The sequence below is a fragment of the Chenopodium quinoa genome, unplaced genomic scaffold (assembly GCF_001683475.1).
Source record: "Chenopodium quinoa cultivar QQ74 unplaced genomic scaffold, ASM168347v1, whole genome shotgun sequence".
Classification (NCBI taxonomy): domain Eukaryota; kingdom Viridiplantae; phylum Streptophyta; class Magnoliopsida; order Caryophyllales; family Amaranthaceae; genus Chenopodium; species Chenopodium quinoa.
This window is the reverse complement of record NW_018743292.1, coordinates 8894604-8915901: the sequence shown is the minus strand read 5'-3', so window position 1 is coordinate 8915901 and position 21298 is coordinate 8894604. Positions and strand designations below refer to the sequence as shown.

Genomic DNA, 21298 nt, shown 5'->3' with positions numbered 1-21298 from the left:
TTCTTTTAAAATGTTTTTTAAAAAAAAAAATTGATTGAACGCTTTCTTAAAAACAAAATGAACATATATTTTCCTTTTTCAAATATTTAATTTTAAAGTGTTTGTATATAATAATTGTATAATTTATTGTTTTTTTTAATTTAAATCCTAATATCAAAAGATCATCTTTTACAAAAGATAATTTTTAGTTTCAAAATAATTTAAATCTTAATCAATCATTATTCGTCGTTTTTTACCTACGTGGAATTTTTTTTAAATTTCATTCGTCACTTTTGCTTATGTGGCGAGTGAATTTTTTTATTCTAAAATAAAATACAAATCTAACTTTTAATTGGTCGAAATAATACCGTGCGATGCATGATTTTTCATACATATATCTCAAGAAAAGATATTTTCTTATATACTCTAAGTTTTTTTTTATATAATTATTTGATTTATTTTACAATTTAATAATATCAGACAAAAAAAAAAGCAAAAAACAAATAATAATTCAATTAAAATGATATTGCCAATTACAAAAGTATTTTTTTTTAATGTAATTTATAATGCGACTTAATTTATTGTTGTTTTGTATTTTATTCATTGTTGTTAATTATATGACAATAATATGATATCTTTCACAAAAAAAAAAAATATATAAATATGATATTTCATTGATTACATATTAGGATAAAATCTTTAATGTGAAAAGATAATAATTTTTTATTTTTAAAACAATGTAAATCCGAAATCATTATTCGTTGCTTTTTACACTTGAAATTAAACTCTCAAATCTATATATCATTTTGTATATTTCTTGTGATCTCTTGATATCTAACAAATTATCTGTCTTTTCAAATTTTAGACATAAAATGTTTAAAGATGGTACAGTTTTTAGTTGCGTCATAAGTTTTAAATTTTTTTATGAAAAAAACATCTTATTAATCGGGTATTTAGATAAAACCATTAATTCCATAAGATAATTTTTATTTTTTTAATAATTTAAATCCTAATATCCCGCGGTTTCTTATACATAAAATTTCATAAAAATAAATTTTGTAATTAGATAATACTCATAATATTTTGATTACTTTGCTATTGTTTGTTAAAGATAATTATTTTTATTAATTTATGTAATTTATTCCCCTTATAAATATTTTGATAAGAACATTAAAAATAATAGTTATTAGATGTAATATTTCAATGTAAAAAATTTGTATTAAAAATTTGTAAGTGAATAATTGTTGTGAAATTAATCTATAAATTGTAATTATACAAAATTAAATCTATGCATTGCAATTTTTTCATCGTCCCCAATCTCCTAAACAATAGTATTTTGGAAAATTGAATCATTATTTTGTTGTCGCTGGCAATGTGTGCGATATTGCTTCTTATTTGTAATGACTGAAAAGTATCTAACGGAGTAAAATTTTCCTTCAATCAATTTTGAACAAAATTGTAGAATAAAGTTGACTTTAATTGAGGTATGAACGTAATCACCTTGTAATTAAAAATAAAAAATTAAGTTAATTTTATGACTTAATTAAGCTACCTAAATCACAAAAAATTTGTTTTAATCATAAAATTAATTGATAAAAACTAAAAGGTTCATTAAAAGATTTATTAAATGCAAACGATTTATAAAGATATAAACCTCCTCATCCAATAGGATCATCAGGCGAGAAACTCATACTTTGATATTCCAAAGATTTTTGCTCGAATATAATTCTCTGATTACATTAGATCTGCATGTAAAAACAAAATTCAGTAAACAAAACATAAACATATAATCATTAAGTATCCCAAATAAACACAATTTAAACAATAATCACAAATATACATTTAAACATGGGTTTTAAAAATTAGGCTAAGAATTACCCATCCATTAATGACCTAATAAAACCGACACAAAATTAATGACACAAAATTAGCTTGTTTGGTTTTGTATTGATACGAAATTTTGTTGGTGTCATATGATGCATCAAATTATAATGGTAAAGATCACAAATTTTAATTTAATTATAATTAAGGAATAATTTTTATTTCTTATCATAAACACTATCAAAATTTATCTTATAATAGTAGGTATATAAATCCTATATCTGAAGATGATTATTTTAAAAGATAATTTTTAGTTTTTTGTAAATAAATTAAATCCTAATAAATCAATATTCGTTGTTTTTACTTACGTGGAAAAATTCTTAAATATCATTCGTCACTTTTTGTTTAGGTGGCAAATGAATTTTTTAATTCCAAAATAAAATAGAAATCTAATTTAATCATACCATTATAAATTTTTTATACTACTAGATAGAAGCTCGTGCGATGCACGGTTTTTTCATCTAAGATTTTTAATTATTTTATTTATTGTATTTAATAATTTCAGACAAAATTAAAATAATTTAATATTAATTTTTTTTACTATAATCTATAATTCATTTATTAGTAAATATATTGTTTTAATTTATATAAATGTAAAGATTTAAATTATATCAATTTTATTTTTACTAACAAAAATAATGAATAATTATTTAGGATTTAAATTATTTACAAAATTAAAAATTTATCTTTTCACATTAAAGATTTTAGGTAACGGATGAAGTATCATACTTACAATTTATATATGTTCAATAAATTCAATTATAATGAATAAAGTTGTATTATTACCGGTAGGTCTAAGTCCTTCTCTAACTAGAAGAGCAGCAAATCGTCTGCTCACTGAAGAAATTACAGTAAAAAAAATTTAAAATTAAACTTTTGTAATTTTGTCTGAAATTATTAAATGCAATAAATCAAATAATTAAAAATCTTAGATGAAAAAACCGTGCATCGTACGGGCTTCCATCTAGTAGTATTTAGAATATATAGTAGTATAATAAATTAGGCCTTGGAGTACTAATGAAATAGGCAACATTCAAAGATGTAAGAAGAAAATACATCTTCTTCTTCCATCTCCGAAACTCCACATCGTCAAACTTTTTCAGTTTAACAAAATTTGTGGTCAATTCTTTCACACTAGACATGCTTGCTAAAGATAGTTTAACCTCTTTAGATTGTTAGGTTTTACAGCAATTCAAGAATAATGAATTACATACTTTTGTGGGAACAAAACCTAAAAACAGTGTATAATTTCAACTAAATTATACAACAACCAAATGCTAATTAAAGTATTACAAACCAAGCACTAAAATATCAATAAATAACATAACACTAATGTGAAAGATACTAAAGTTGCCTCAATTCCAAGCCTTTATAAATGAACATGAACATGAGAATTACTATGACCACTTGAGTCTTAAACTTTGATACTCTGTCTTAGGTGTGTATACACTAGCCTAAAGAGGTTAATTTCCCCCACAACGGTGTTTGGGTTCAATCCGGAAATTAAATCCTCTTTGAGATACAAAAGACAGCACTTCGTTCTTTGCACAAAGAGACGAAATTAGATGATCAAATTCACAAATTTGGCTAAATTTCTAGTGTTTTCCAATGACAAGTTTGCAAGATTTCTCAAAGGAAATTGTGGAGAATATATTTTGGAGAGGAAGATCCAGGGAAAACTGAAAGTCACTCTCTTTCTTCTTTCAATTTTTCAATTAAAAGAACGAAAGCATCATCAACCGTCGCAGGCCACGGGCGCGGCAGCCAAGGCCGCAGGCGCGGCTGACAGTGTCGCGGGCGCGGGCGCGGACAGGGTGAATTTCGATTCACCCTAGACTTTCTGGAGATGCCTGGATGGGCCCTAGGAGAGGGCTCTCCCCAGACCCGGCGGGCGCGACATCTCACTCCCCACGTACACTCTAAATTTTCTAACTATAAAAAGTCAAAAACTCATAGTAACACCAACCCAAAACATATATATGTATTACATACGATTACGAATTACCCATTACAAGAAAATCGTTACAGTAACAATCCCAGAGATAGTGTTCATCTTTATATTTATTTTTTACTTACAGACCATAAACAATAAATTACTTACTCATATTACAAAAATACAAGTATACAAAATTACGTGTAATTTTAAGTTTATCACATTACCATCAATCATCAGTTCACGGGGTGGACCGGCAGGTTGCAAGCAATAACAGTAGCAATTTGAATAGTGAGATTGGTGGTGGGTAGAGGAGCCGAAGACGATGCTGGAACAGTAGAATCCTTGAAATAGCAGTTGCAAGCAAAACCCAAGCCACACGTAGAGAAAAGCACTAACAGCGCCCACAATCCCCAGTTGAAGGCCTTTTCAATTTCACTACTTCCGGCGGGGGCGGCGGCATCAGCACGTAACAATGGTTTAATCTCATCAGCCGATGCTTGTTTTTCTTTTTCGTTCAAGGCCACTTTAGGAATATTGTGTTCCATCACGTATTCCCCTAACATATCTTGGCCTGTTTGGAGAGCAAAGAAAATATTAAAATACATTAATAAATCAACCAAATGCTCCTAATCCCAAACATTCCCACCGAATGTAAAATAAGGGGTTATTATTAATAAAAACTAATAAGATAACTGATGAAACCTGTGTTCATCCGACCGGAGAAATCACAAATTTTTATTAACTATTCAACTCATTGTATAATATGAACTTTAAACGGAGTATATGCATGATTCATAAGCTCCATAAATGTTCCATCACCTCCTCCGCCAGAACCCACAGTGCTGCCCCATGCCTTGCGGCTGTGTTAATCGGAAGAGGCCGGCCGATTGGAATGAAAGAGTAAATAAAATAGAAGAGTGAAAAAAAGAAATTAAAGCATATATAATACTGACCCGGGCCCAAAGTTATTGAGGTGAAGCTATATTTGGGCATCTGCCTTGCATCGGAAATGAAAGGTAAGAGAAGAAGAAGGAGCATACATCCCATCTTCACTGCTTCTGCCATGGCTCACAACCGTAGTCTTTTGCAATAACAATGGCGGAAGAGATGAATGTTAAAAGATGAAATACCACCGATTATTTTTATAGGAATACGTACTGAGAGCCTGAGAGGAACGTAGTGGTGTTAGGACTTAGAACCCTTTTATACCACTATTTTTTTTGGTTTGCAAGAGGTAGAACTTAGAACCCTCCCGGCCTCCCCATTTTATACCACCCCAAAAAAAAAATAGTGGAGCAACTTCATCTATACTGAAACTATAGTACGTATGCATGTATACAAGTCAAGGATAGTGGAATAAAAAATAGTTGAAGTTGTATACATGTATAATGAAACTATGATAGTTGAAGTTGTATAAGTTGTATACATGCACACCTACTTTTTTTTTTTTAAGTCATGCACACCTACTATAGTTTCAGTATACATGTCAAAAATAGTGGAATAAAAAATAGTTGAAGTTGTATACATGCATACCTACTATAAAAACTTGATTTTATATGACATCATATAAAATAAAAACTTGATATATGACAGCTGGCTTTGAAAAGGCCTTCAAGGACTGGGGACTGTGGGTGCTGTTAGTGCTTTTCTCTACGTGTGGCTTGGGTTTTGCCTGCAACTGCTATTTCAAGGATTCTACTATTCCAACATCGTCTTCGGTTCCTCTACCCACCACCAATCTCACTATTCAAATTGCTACCGTTATTGCTTGCAACCCGCCGGTCCACTCGTGAACTGATGATTGATGGTCATGTGATAAACTTAAAATTACACGTAATTTTGTATACTTGTACTTTTGTAATATGAATAAGTAATTTATTGTTTACGGTCTGTAAGTAAAAAATAAATATAAAGATGAACACTAACTCTGGGATTGTTACTGTAATGATTTTCTTGTAATAGCTAGGTAATCCGTAATCGTATGTACTACGTATAGAGCTGTCAAAAACCGAACCGAACTGGTGAAATCGAACCATTTTGAACCGAACCGTTGGAAAACCGATTTTTGAGAACCGAAAATCGAACCGACCCAGTTTGAGGGAAGCCGAAACCAAACCGTTATATGGTGAACCGATATTGAACCGAACCGTTATCAATCCGAACTGATAAGGACCCGAACCGTGAACAACCCGAACTGTTTACAACCGAAACCGATAGTGTCCCGAACCGATGTAAACCGAAACCGTTAAAACCCGACAATAAACCTTTTAACCCGAATCGATAAGGACCCGAACCGATAACAACCCGAACTGTTTAAGACCGAAACCGATAGTAACTCAAATCGTTGTAAACCAAAACCGTTAAAACCCGAAAATAAACCGTTAAGACAGAACCGTTTGTAACCCGGAACTGGTTAAGACCGAACCGTTTATAACTTGAACAGTTTAAGACCGAACTGTTTATAACCCAAAACCGGTTAAGTCCGAACCGTTTATAACCTGAAACCGATTAAGATCGAACTGTTTGTAACCCGAAACCGTTTAAGACCGAACCGACTATAACCCGAAACTGGTTAAGATGAGAGAATAGGAAAGGATTTTTTTGTAAAAATGACCTAAATGTTTTCATCCACACAAACTCTCAAACTTCCGGTTTTTTTTTTATTACTAGATGAAAGCCCGTGCGATGCACGATTTTTCATACATATATCTCAAGAAAAGATATTTTCCTATATACACTAGTTTTTTTTTTTTTTTTTTTTTTTTAATAATCATTTGATTTATTTTACAATTTAATAATTTCAGACAAAAAACAAAAACAAATAATAATTTAATTAAAATGATATTGCCAATTACAAAAGTATAATTTTTTTTAATGTAATTTATAATGCGAACTTAATTTATTGTTGTTTTGTATTTTATTCGTTGTTGTTAGTTATATGACAATAATATGATATCTTTCAAAAAAAAAAAAATTGTAAATATGATATTTCATTGATTACATATTAGGATAAAATCTTTAATGTGAAAAGATCATAATTTTTTATTTTTAAAATAATTTAAATCTTAAATCATTATTCGTTGCTATTTACACTTATTAAACTCTCAAATCTATATATCACTTTGTATATTTCTTGTGATCTCTACCAAATTATCTGTCTTTTCAAATTTTTAGACATAAATTTTTTAAAGAAGGTAAAGTTTTTTATTGCGTTATAAGTTTTAGATTTTTTTTATGAAAAAAAACTTATTAATCGGGTATTTAGATAAAACCATTAACTTCATAAGATAATTTTTATTTTTTTTAATAATTTAAATCCTAATATCCCACGGTTTTTTATACATAAAATATCGTAAAAATAATTTTTGTAATTAGATCATACTCATAATATTTTTTATTACTTTGCTACTGTTTGTTAAGGATAATTTTTTATTAATTTTATGTAATTTATTCCCCTAATAAATATTTTGATAAGAACATTAAAAATAATAGTTATTAAATGTAATATTTTGATGTAAAAAAACTTGTATTTAAAAAAATTTCGATAGGATCACCAACTTTGTTCACACCCATATCTCTTCCATCTAATAAAAGTGGATAAATAGAGCATGTTAACAAAAATAAAATTTATATAAAATTAATCTTTATAGTCTTAGAAAATAAATTAAAATATTTACCAGAAAGTGAATAATTGTTGTGAAATTAATCTAAAAATTGTAATTATACAAAATTAAATTTATGCATTGGAATTTTTTTCATCGTCCCCAATCCCCCAAACAATAGTATTTTCGAAAATTGAATCATTATTTTGTTGTCGCTGACAATGCGTGCGATATTGCTTCTTATTTGTAACGACTGAAAAGTATCTAATAGAGTAAACTTTTCCTTCAATTAGTTTTGAACAAAATTGTAGAACAAAGTTGACTTTAATTGAGCCATGAACGTAATCACCCTGTAATTAAAAATAAAAAATTAAGTTAATTTGATGACTTAATTAAGCTACCTAAATCACAAAAAATTTGTTTTAATCATAAAATTAATTGATAAAAACTAAAAGGTTTATTAAAAGGTTTAACAAATGTAAACGATTTATAAAGATATAATACCTCTCATCCAATAGGATCATTAGGCAAGAAACTCGTACTTTGATATTCTAAAGATTTTTGCTCGAATATAATTCTCTGATTAAATTAGATCTGCATGTAAAAAAAAAAATCAGTAAACAAAACATAAACATATAATCATTAAGTATGCCAAATAAACACATAAGCAATAATCACAAATATACATTTAAACATGGGTTTAAAAATTAGGCTAACAATTACCCATCCATTGATGACCTAATAAAACTGACACAAAATTAATGACACAAAATTTGCTCGGTTTGGTTTTGTATTGATACAAAATTTTGTTGGTGTCATATGATGCGTCAATTTATAATGGTATAAAGATATAAATAAAGTAGACATTTTTTTAGAGCATTTGGCGTGCCACGTAAGCAAAGGTATATTTTCGACCAATTAAAAATTAGATTTCTATTTTATTTTGGAATTAAAAAATTCGTTTGCCACCTAAACAAAAGTGACGAATGAGATTTAAGAGTTTTGCCACGTAAAAACAATGAATATTGATTTATTAGGATTTAATTTATTTAAAAAACTAAAAATTATCTTTTAAAATAATCATCTTTAGATATAGGATTTATATACCTACTATTATCAGATAAATTTTGATAGTGTTTGTGATAAGAAATAAAAATTATTCCTTAATTAAAATTAAATTAAAATTTGTGATCTTTACCACTATAAATTGACGCATCATATGACACCAACAAAATTTCGTATCAATACAAAACCAAACCAAGCAAATTTTGTGTCATTAATTTTGTGTCAGTTTTATTAGGTCATCAATGGCTGGGTAATTCTTAGCCTAATTTTTTAAACCCTTGTTTAAATGTATATTTGTGATTATTGCTTAAATTGTTTTTATTTGGGATACTTAATGATTATATGTTTATGTTTTGTTTACTGAATTTTGTTTTTACATGCAGATCTAATTTAATCAGAGAATTATATTCGAGCAAAAATCTTTGGAATATCAAAGTACAAGTTTCTCGCATGATGATCCTATTGGACGAGGAAGTATTATATCTTTATAAATCGTTTACATTTATTAAACCTTTTAATGAACCTTTTAGTTTTTATCAATTAATTTTATGATTAAAACAAATTTTTGTGATTTAGGTAGCTTAATTAAGTCATAAAATTAACTTAATTTTTTATTTTTAATTACAGGGTGATTACGTTCATGCCTCAATTAAAGTCAACTTTGTTTTACAATATTGTTCAAAATGGATTGAAGGAAAAAATCTACTCCATTAGATACTTTTTAGTCGTTACAAATAAGAAGCAATATCGCACGCATTGTCAGCGACAATAAAATAATGATTCAATTTTCCAAAATACTATTGTTTGGGCAATTGGGGACGATGAAAAAATTCCAATGCATAGATTTAATTTTGTATAATTACAATTTTTAGATTAATTTCACAACAATTATTCACTTTCTTGTATATATTTTAATTTATTTTATAAGACTATAAGATTAATTTTATATAAATTTAATTTTTGATAACATGTTCTATTTATCCACTTTATTAGATGGAAGAGATATCGGTGTGAACAAAGTTGGTGATCCTATCGATTTTTTTTTTTTTTTAATACAAATTTTTTTACATCGAAATATTACATCTAATAACTATTATTTTTACAAAAATATTATGAGTATGATCTAATTACAAAAATTATTTTTATGAGATTTTATGTATAAAAAACCGTGGGGAAGGAGGGGGTAGAGACGACTGGGGAGAGTGAGGGGCTTCAGGGGAGTAGGGTGGTCGGAAATTGGAAAAGGGAGGGGGGAGGAAGGAGAGGTTTCGGGTTGGTGGTTTAGGGTGGGGGAAGGGGAGGGGGTGGGGTCGCCGGCGCCGGCCGAAGCTTTGGGCGCCGGCCACCGGCAGGGGGAGGGGTGGCTGACGGGAGGGGGCTAGCTATTAAGGGTGGTTGGTTTTTTTTTTTTTTTGAATAAACTTAACAAAACCTCGGATTCCGTTAAGTGGTAGTTATTTTTAACAAAGTCTAATTTGGGTGGTAGTAAAGTGAAAAAAAAAAAAAAATTAAACCGGTAGCAAATGTGAAACATGGTGTTTTTAGTGGTAGCAAATATCAAAATTTCCTTATTTTCATCTTATTTTTTTTGATAAATTGATCCGTTTACCTCTTCTAATTGCTTAAACTACGTGCCATAATGCTATCTAAAAAGAAAACAAAGGAAGTACTTGATTTCCGCTCAAATCAATTTAAATCAAGTCCATTTCGGATCATTCAGCTATAAGCAGGTTGATCAACATGTTTTGTAAATCAAGGGGCAACATTGTCTTTTAAGAGTAGAAGTAAGGGGTGTTGATGTCACTATACCCAAATGTAGCAAAGACGGAAGAATGACATGGCTCATGTTGGGGTTAGTCAAACTAACGTTAGGATGGTCGTCACCTCCGTTACTAGAAATTTACATTCAGATAATTGTGTAACTTTTCCTATTTCGAACCTGAATTCAAAACCGCTGCGATTTGATCTAGTCGGAGCAATTACATTCTGAGGGTGGTGTCAATTTCCTGTTGAAACTAAGGGAGTCGACCAACGGAAGTGGTGGTTTTATTAAAATAGAGGCAAAGCACGACGACATGGTATAATCGATTGAAGGCGTTGTATTGTGGTCCAATTACTGAATTACCTAAAGTAATGTTTCTGGCGTTGTGGATTTATTGAATCAGAAACCAACGAAAGTTGTGGGTTTATTGTTTCTGGCATTGTGGTGGATTTAGTGAAACAAAAACAATGGCGTAGATGATGAAGAGATTGCGGAGGAGACGAGCAGCGGAGATTAGAAAGGGAAACAAACTAAAATATTCAGATTGAAAACTATTTTAAAGATTTCCCCGTCATTGGATTATTAATTCCTCAGAAACATGCACAATCCTCATCGTCAACCTTATAACACTTGCCTCTGCGCTTCCAAAACCCTCCTTGACAGTTTTAGTGTAGATTCAGGAAAAAACGAAATAATGATTTTTTTTTTTTTTTTTTTTTTTTTTTTTTTTTTTTTTTGGGAATGACGACGTTAGTACTAGCCATCCCCTAACTGTCGTTACGTTGATATAAACGTCTACCGTACACATCATTATAAAATTATTTTCTATGGCAAAGAAAGGCCCACAAAAGTACTGATTCACAATTTCTTGTGAATCAGTCTGATTAACCGGGGCGCCCCCTCCAGCTATGGGTATGGTCTAAATTCTATTTGAGTATATTTTGCTAAGTTTACCTACAACATACATACCTCATTTTATTTCACAACAGTTGCATTAGAGACTTTCTACACTATTCTCATATTAACTTTGTACATGTCTAATAAATATCATTGATTTAATTGTTGTTGAATTAGAATAAATGAGGTTTAATTTTATTTTTTATTAAAATATAATTAAAGATATTGTATGTAAGGTTAAAGTAGTGCATTAAAAACGATGCATGGCTAAAATAATGCAACTAGAAGTACATAAGGTTATAGGACGTGCCAAATAGCCAAACCAATCCTCGTGCCAACCCTAGCTAGGGCCAGTCCACAAATTATGTATCAGGCTATGACTTGTCGTGTTTTTCCAAAATAAATGTGGCCCCACCCCGGCACGAACAATACCATGGTGTGCTATGTTTTTTTTTTGTGCTAGCCATGTTGTGTCTCGGGTCGGTTGTGCAATCTTTAAACTTTGTAATACAATTGAGGTTGGGCCTGGCATCACATATGTAAGGTTGTAAGAATGCAACAAAATCGGCCCAGGCAAGTAAAGTCGGAATTACTTGCCCAAGTATTTTTTTTTTTTTTTTTTTTTTTTTTTTGAACAGTTATGAAGAAATAATTTCATCAATATTCTCTGGAAAAACAAAAATTATGAAGCAACAGAAAACTTGAAGCAGTTCAAAGTAGCAGAAAAGAGCTGAAGAATTTGGAGAGAGAAGAAAATGGCGTGTTTAATTGCTGTTAATTTCTCTCCTTTTCCAATCGTCTCTTATTATTTCAGGGTAATACTCTCTCTTTTTTAATTTTGCTAAATTTTTATTTGAGCTAATGTTATCTTACATTTCACAAGTTATTTATTTATTTATTTATTTTGAAGAATCTGAAGGCCAATTGCTATATTTTGTACTGTAACTTAGTATAATGTTATTCATTAAAATGTCCCAATTTCTCATTTTATTCAAAGTGTAATTACATTAGATTTTGTTATTGTTGGATTGTTTCAAAACCGTCATTAGATATAGTTATAAGTAGGTAACTGTTAAGGAATTTAATTATACAGCATACTCTTTTAGGAATCGTGACAACTTTTCTAGGACATATCAAAATAGTGTATGTATCTATTTTATTAACTCGGAGGGAGTATGAAATTATTGAAATACAAGCAAATGTTTAGATGAGACTTGGATTTGCGGGTTTAAGTTAATTCAATTATAATTGTTGCTATTAAGAAGTCAATTATAATAGTTGTTGTTTGCAAGAGGTTAATTATAGTTGTAGAGCGTAGGTATTGAGGTTGGGGTGCAAATTGTGCAGCTGTTTTCATTTTACTATCAGGTGCCCAAGTGAAAACGGAGTATTTGACATTGTGTATTTTCGAGGGTTGGGCAGTGTGCGAACTTCGAGTTGGAACGAAGAGTCCGAGTGAGTAAGATTGGAGTTAGTCTTTTGGAGGTTTTTTTGGATGCAGCTGAGAGTAATATCTCATTTCTTTTTGCTAATCAGCTTTGTTCATTATTCCTTTTCTACTTGGTATCTACTTGAAATACACTTATCTCAATACTTTTGTTAATTAGATTCATTCGTTTCCTTGTATCTGAATGCAATATATAATGCCACATTTTCAATATCTCAAGAGTTCCCTACTTCCCTGAGCTTTTTTTCGATGTTTTCCCCTTTTAAAAAGCTATGGCGCTAAGCCCATCCCCCGCTGGATGCAGGGAAGTTGGTGGGGGTATCTGGCTGTTCATGTGATTACTCTGGGGGTAAGGGTGAGGAGGGATTGTTCTCTTGTAGAATCACCAAAATGTATTAGCAACTTTTACATTGTCACTACTCGTATCATTTATTTTCTTTAGGTGATGATTGGTTTTACTGTGTTGGTTTTACTGACAAAGTAATTTATTCACTTCAGGAGCTACAGCCCAAAGCAAGTGCTCACCGTGTAGTTTCAAGTCCATGGTCTATAAGAGCATGTAAGTTTCATTTTGTGCCATTAAGGTTTTCACTACAAATTTCTTTACATGGTTTCAAGTCTATGGTCTATAAGAGAGCATGTAAGCTAAGGTGCTTGACTTGATCCACCTTTGCTTCTTATATCAACTTTCAAATATCTCTTCTGTCATGTTCATCTTGATCTTAATTTGCTTCTTATGGAGCTGGTGGCATGAGACTGTTGGCTCTTCAAAATTGCTATATCGCTCCCCCCTAGCTGACTATCCGTGTCATTATGGTTGTAGCTCATTTTTACTAATTATTTGGTGGAACTTCCCAAGTTCCCATAACTAAGGCTACACGAGAACATTTAAGCAATTCCTGTGAAGCTCCTGACTCTGATGAGATTGATCAATGGGTTAGGTTTGGATTGTTGATGTATGTTTGGAATCAAATGTCTTATAAGAATCTCTGGTTTGGAGCAGGAATAATATGAAGCCTAGAAAAAATGGTACCATCATATATATGAGAAACTGATTTTTGATTTTATACTTATGATCTTGGCTGCTTGGTAATTTGGTATAGATCATAGTTTTAACAACTAGGATTCACGTATTCTCTTTCTTTTTGACCTTTCTTACCTGCATTTTTTGTTTTTGACCCTTCTCTCACTTTTTTTCTTTTGTTTTTGATCCTTCTCACCTTATTTCACTCTTTTTATAGCTCTTTTTTTTTTTTCCCTTGAAAAATATTGCAAACATGGATGTCTTATACGATGCTAATACATTCAATATGGTTTCATATAATCAATAATACATTTTCAAACTTCCTTATGCTAGAGTTGCTTTTAAACTTAAAATTGAATTGTTATTCTAAAATCATATCTTATGCTTGCAGCATTCAGAGTCATCTCCTCTGCCTGCATCAGGAATCACACCGCTGTACAGAGTCTGTACTCAGGGCACCTGATTAGAGTACCATCTAGGGATTCATTTGTTCTATCACCCCTTTATTCTGATGTAAGTTACTGTCCCCAAACATTAACTGGCTACTGGGTTGGACCTGATACTGAGGATGGTTGGGGTTTTGTAGAAGCTTTTATTGATATAATTCTTTGATTCTTTGTCAGTGATCCATAATTTCTTTTTTGTGTTCTTGGCCTCTTTTGCTCTGAACAACTAATTATTGATGCATATTTGGGCTGATTGCGTGATTAGTGAGCGAATTTGTTGTTCATGATGAATCATGAAGCACAATAGGTAAGATACTCTCCATTAGTATTGTTCATGCACACACCCAATACAGATGGAAGCATAGTATTGAGAGAAATTTTAAGTCCTAAATCATCCGACCATGAAACAGGGCTGTATAGAAGAAGGCTTCAGATTTGTTCTCTGTGCTGTTCCTCTGGAATTTCCGGCTGCTTTCCTTCTGTAAATCGCTTCACCAGAATATTCTTTTACATGAATGACAGGAACATGGTTTGATGAAATTATAGGCCCTTTATGGTGCAGCGACAACATGAAAACGATTCATTGGTTTAGTATGATTTTGTCAAAATTGACCCAACCTGAATGAGCTCACCCGAAATGTCAAGTTTTTATGTTTAAGCAAAATAATAATGGACTTCAATGTTTGTCTAAAATATAATTGGCTTCTGAACTCCAAATTATTCAAGGATTATGACACTAGCCCAGCGCTGATAATGATCCTTTTTTTTAACTTGTTTTGGACTATACATAGGGGTGGGACTTTTCAAACCGAACCGTGAAACCGCCCGCGACCGAACCGAACCATCACGCACCGATCCGTTTATAAACCGATAAATTTAAAACGCAAACCGAACTGTACTGTTCAATATCAAACCGAAACCGAATCGAACCGCTCAGTGTCAACCTGTTACGGACCGTAAACCGATAACAAACCAAACTGCTCAAATCCGAACCGAAACGAAATCGAACCGAATGGTTTATAAACCCGTTAAGGACCCGAACCGTTTATAAACCGAAACCGTTTAAACCGTTAAAAAAACCGTTTAAACCGAACCATTTGTAACCCGCTAACCGTTTAAACTGCAGGAAAAACTGTTTAAACCGAACCGTTATAATCTGCTAACCGTCTAAACTGAACTGCCATAACCCGTTAAACCGTTAAAATCGAACTGTTTTCGAATCGCAACCTGTTTAAACTGATCCGATTACAAACTGCTTAATTCAATTTGAATTATTTACAACCTAAATGGCTAAATACAATTAATGTTAAATTGTTAATAAATATAGATCTAATCAAACGGCTTAGGTTTATACAAAGGTTTATATAATTATATCACCTAGACCTAGTCTAACGGCATTACGGCATTATTAATGTCATTTTAGATTACTTATTTATTTTAATTAATATCAAATGTAACATACTAGTATTATTATTTATTTATATATATACTTTAATTTAACAAAGATAACAATAAATATAAATTTTAAAATAAATACAATAAACATTACTAAATGTAAATCTAATTAAACGACTTAGGTTTATACAACGGTTTATATCACCTAATCCAACGGCTTTATTAATGTGAATATTGTCGTTTTAGATTACTTATAATTTTAATTAATATCAAATGTGAAATGTAACATACTAGTATTATTATATATATTATATATACTTTAATTTAACAAAGGTAACAATAAATATAAATTTAAAATAAATAACTTTAATTATTCCAAAAAATACATTTCATCTACATTTTAAATTAAAAATAAATAAGTTAAGGATTTACATTTTACATATGAGATTAAATTATCCTAATAACAAAATTTAACCTAAAAAAACATTCCTAGAAACAAAAGGCAGCAGAATCTTGAAGCAGCAGCACAACACCCAAGAGCAGAGAAATAGTAGCAACAAGTAGGAACCAGCTCACGCAATAACAGATCAGCAACTTAACAGAAGCAAGGAACAATATAAGCAGAAGGGACTCAGCAGGAACTAATTTTTGTTTTTCAAAATTGCTCTCAGATTTACGTTTATCGTATCATCACAGAGCAATGGTTGTTTTAACTTAAAACTTGAAAAATGCTGCCAGCAAGTACGTATACATTGAAGTCTCAACATAAATGACAAGGGCAACGATGATTCAAGATAAATTAAAACAGCAAGCATAAGAAACAACAATACAAGCTCAAAACAAGTTCAAGCAACTTCAATACTAATTTTTGTTATTTAAAATTGCTCTCAGATTTACATCACTAAGCAATGGCTGTTTTAACTTAAAACTTGAAAAATGCTGCCAACAAGTACGTATACATTGAAGTCTCAACATAAATGACAAGGGCAACGATGATTCAAGAAAAATTAAAACAGCAAGCATAAGAAACAACCGCAACAAAACTTATCATAAGTTCATAACACAAAAGGCAACAACAATACTGAAACAGCAACACAACACCTCAAGCTGGCAGGAGGCAGAAACCAGCTCAGGCAGGCAACAGTATAGGCAGTAACAACTCAGCAGGGACAACAACCAAAAGGCAAAAGCACTACCAGCAGCTCAAAACAAGTTCAAACAACTTCAAAACTAATTTTTGTTTTTTAAAATTGCTCTCAGATTTACATCACTGAGCAATGGCTGTTTTAACACAAAACTTGATAAATGCTGCCAGCAAGTACCAAAAAACATTGAAGTCTCAACATAAATGACAAGGGTAACGATTTTAAATTTAAGTCTTGAAAAATGCTGCCAGCAGGTCTCAAAATAAATGACAAGGGCAACGATTTTTCAAGATAAAATAAACAACCACAGTGAGGCACAAATACCAGTTATGTAGATGAAGCACTTTCTGCTTCAATCTCTTTACCAATAAGGAGGACGTCTTCCTCAACATCCCCTTGATAACCACAGCACCAATTTTGGGTGGTAACCAATGCCTCAACATTCTTTTGAAAAAGCTTACCCCTATATTTGTTCAAAATACGACCACCCAAACTAAAAGAAGATTCAGAGGCCACCGATGTAATAGGAATGGCCAAAACATCCCTTGCCATATTAGCTAAAATAGGAAGAGAAGAAGCTTGAGATTCCCAATACTTGAGAACATCAAAATGTTCCCCTTGAATTAATCGCGAACGAGGTCCATTCAAATATGCCTCAAGATCAGCCAGAGGGCATCTAGTTGAATCACCACATTCGTCATCAACCTCACGCAACTGAAACAGATTGTTTATTAGAAGTTAAATATGACATAACAAATAAAAATAGAAGACTGTCATTAATATTGTATAACATAAATACCGTGAAAATATTTTGAGAACTCAACGTGCGATTAGAATTTTCAGATTGAGCTGTGTCAGAAGAGGCAGGATTTCTGCAGCTTGTATTAGATGCAGTAGAATAAAATTTATAAAGGTCATAAAGAGCTTCCTTAATCATCATAATCTTTTCGTCGCATGCCTCATCATTATACAACGAGTTCAACATATGTCTCACTCGAAACAGCTTATAACGAGGATCAAGAGCAATAGCAACTGAAATAATCAAACTATAATCCTCCCAATAACCCTCAAACTTCTCAAGCATAACTGCTGCCATGGGTGCAAGTTTAGGGTCTTTATAGGCTTGAGTAATAGCGTACTCAATTTTTAAAACACTAACAAAATACAAATTAGCAGTGGGATATTCGGTACCAGAAAATAACACAGTAATATCATTAAATGGCCGACGGAAATCACAAATTTTTTGAATGGTATCCCATTCATCAGCATCAAGTCTATAAGAAATACCCAAAAACCTACTAGTATATAGAATCAAGGCATCCTTAGCTTCTAAGGCTTTTCGGAGCATTGTATAAGTGGCATTCCAACGAGTCACAACATCGAGACATAACTTACCATTAAAAGCACAGTCTAACTCAGACAAAGCATTCTCAAATTGAGTTAATCTAGAATCAGAAGCATCAATATATTTAACAACCTCACGCAATTTTTCAACACTTTCATGAACTTCTTTTAAGCCTCTTTGAACAATAAGATTTAAAACATGAGCTGAACATCGAACATGAAAGAATGTACCATTACAAGGTAGAGGGGAGCACAACATTAATTCTTTTTTCAAATATTCAACCATAACATTCATAGAACGAGCATTATCAACAGTTATTGAAAAAGCCTTATCTTGAAGATTCCACTCTTTGATCAATTTAAACACAAACTTTCCAACCTCAACACCAGTATGGGGAGGGCCACAATATCTAAAATTTAAAATTTTAGACCTAAGAGACCAATTGTTATCAACATAATGAGCAGTCAAAGTGAGATAGCCTCGGTTAGTACATGCAGTCCACAAGTCACATGTAAAGCTAACTCTACCAGAAACATTAGCCAAAGACTTATGCAACAAGGATTTATATTTATCATGCTCGGCAATAACATACTTTAACATAGTTTTTCTACAAACATGCTGCACCTTAGGATTCAAATATGCATGAAGTTCCCTAAGATATTCATGCTCTACAATATTTAAAGGATATGCATGACAGATTATAGCTTTAGGAAACTTTTGTAAATAAGTTTTTTGATCAAATTTTGATTCTTTACCGGGCTGGAGACCATGCTTTTCCAAACATGCATTAATATGAGCTCTACAAGTTGAAGTACCCGCTTTACCAGGTGCTTTATATTCTTTGCCACACAAATTACAACGAGCATATTCTACCTTTTCATTACCTATCGTCTTTAAAAAAAAAGTGTAATGCTTCCATATACCTACGGTTCTTTGACGTTTATTAACAGAAGTAGTGATAATGCCGGTATTACTAGCATCATCAACCGGGCCAGAGGCAGCTTGAGAGCTAACAGTATCAAAATTTTATTGCCTCTCATAGTTAAATTCATCATACTCGTGAGATATGACTGAAACAAAAAAAAAAAAACAGCATTTATAAGTACCAAATGAAGTTCTGAATTTTTACTTCAAAAGTTTCAGAAATAAAAGAAACCTTTCTGAAAGAACAGAGAAAATCATGATTTTGCAGTTTCTGTAAGGTCTATAACATGATAAATGTGCTAAGTAGTAGCTTACTGTAAGCCAATCATACAAGTACCAACTTTAAGTACTAACTTTAAGCCAATCATACAAGTATACATTTCACAGGACTATATATGTTCATTTCCCGAGGTAATGCTAACAAACTAATAGAGGCCTCAGACAAACTAGGCCCATTTAATAAATGTTGGACTTGGGCAGAATGTACAAAGTATGACATTAGACACAATTGTTTTATAGTCCATTATTTGGAGTTTAGTTTCCAAAAAAAACACACACACACACACACAAAAACTAAACTAAACTAAACTTGAATATGAAAATCACTACTACTTCAATTCATACAAATATGTTTGTGATAATTAATTAACCTTCTCACTGTAATTTTAACTGAATATTGTTAATTTATTAGATGTTCTAATAAGTAGGCAATTACAAATAAAAATGTTATAAAACTTGTTTGAGAGCTATTTCGAGAATTAATGTGTTCAACTTGTGAAAAATACTAGTCAAGTTTGAAGAATAATTTATGAATTAGATAGGCCACTAAGATCAAATTCATACACCAAAAAAAAAGGTCAAATCAACCAACACAACACAACCATAATTTAATTCCCCTCCCTTTGAAAATCAAGATCTAGCGACTAAGATCAAATTCATACAAACAAATTCATACCTTATATCGTCCGTGAGTAGAATATGAAATATCTACAAAAAAAAGAAAAAAAAAATAAATTTTCAAAAAAAAAAAAGCACAAAATATATATTGCAAAACAATATCAGATGAGGAAATGAGAGTTTCAGAGTCGTGAGAACTGAGAATTTGAGAAAAGCTTGAGAGATTCAGATGAAGAGGGAGATAGCTAGGGTTAGGAGGTTAGGAGAGAGAGAGAGATGTTTGAGAATATCAGAGAGATGAGGAAATGACAAATGAGGCGTGTGTGCTGGTGAGTTTTCTCTAGGTTTAGTTTTAGGTTTTACTTCTTCCCCTAATCTAACTGTCCATTTTCAATCTCAGCATCTCACCGTTCATTTTTTTTTTTGGTAGTAATAAACTAATAAAGGTCTGGTTCCAGAATGTTCATGCAACATGCCAGCTTTATCAACGGTCTTATTTTTTTTTTTTTCCGAGACTTTTTTACTGTTCCTTTTTTTATTAAAATATATTATTATTAATTATTTTATTATTTTGAGGTTATTATTATTATTATTATTATTATTATTATTTTGAGGTTATTATTATTATTATTATTATTAATAATAATAATAATAATAATAGTATTATTATTGTTATTATTATTATTGTTAGAATGTTAGTATAATTTTATGTTAATATTCTTATTATAAGTATTATTATTATTACTATTAATAAAGTAATAAGTAATAACTAATAAGTAATAAGTAGTAACTAATAAAGTAATGAAATCTAACTGTTGTTTTTCATGGGCATTCAATCTAACCGTTGTATATTTGACCATTTGACTATTTGACTATTTGTACATTAGTATTGTTGTTGCATAATGATTTCATCACCACTTTAGTGATTTCGTCATTTCGTCCATTTAACTTATCAAGTTGTTTGAGTTAGTAATCTAAATAAAGTACCAAACTAAATAAATAATCCATTTAATCTCGTGTAACTTATAAATTATAAGAAATGCAAATGTTTGGAAATTGAAATTGATTCAATACGATACTGACATATTGTTAATGTATATGTATTATGTATATACTTATAAATTGTAAGAAACACAAATGAAACAAAATTGAATTAATTCAATATGACATAGTTAATGACTTAATGTACATCAATATTTAACATCTCTATGTATAACTATATATATATATGAATATATCTGTGAGTCTGTGACTTTAAATGTAATAAACTAATAACTTAATAAGTAATAAGAGTATAAGAATAAGACTAATAAAGTAATAACTAATAACTAATAAAGTAATAAGTAATAAGTAGTAACTAATAAAGTAATGAAATCTAACTGTTGTTTTTCATGGGCATTCAATCTAACCGTTGTATATTTGATTATTTGACTATTTGTACATTAGTATTGCATAATGATTTCATCACCACTTTAGTGATTTCGTCATTTCGTCCATTTAACTTATCAAGTTGTTTGAGTTAGTAATCTAAATAAAGTACCAATAATCCATTT

At 30.9% G+C, this 21298-nt stretch overlaps 1 protein-coding gene across 1 annotated transcript; it reads left to right on the top strand.

Annotated features, from left to right (window-relative positions):
- The first annotated feature begins 11604 nt into the window (after nt 1-11604).
- Nucleotides 11605-14353, top strand: LOC110736051. Its single transcript, XM_021916202.1, has 3 exons — nt 11605-11937; nt 13068-13128; nt 13985-14353. Exons 1-3 carry the CDS (start codon nt 11878-11880, stop codon nt 14203-14205), a joined length of 342 nt encoding a protein of 113 aa, XP_021771894.1. The 5' UTR covers nt 11605-11877; the 3' UTR covers nt 14206-14353.
- Nucleotides 14354-21298: the final 6945 nt, after the last annotated feature.

Excerpts from the sequence above, each read along its gene's own strand:
- LOC110736051 (XM_021916202.1), top strand. The coding sequence starts at position 11,878 with ATGGCGTGTTTAATTGCTGTTAATTTCTCTCCTTTTCCAATCGTCTCT. Across the intron at positions 11,938-13,067 it reads TCGTCTCTTATTATTTCAGG|GAGCTACAGCCCAAAGCAAG; the intron begins GTAATACTCTCT and ends TATTCACTTCAG. Across the intron at positions 13,129-13,984 it reads TCCATGGTCTATAAGAGCAT|CATTCAGAGTCATCTCCTCT; the intron begins GTAAGTTTCATT and ends TTATGCTTGCAG.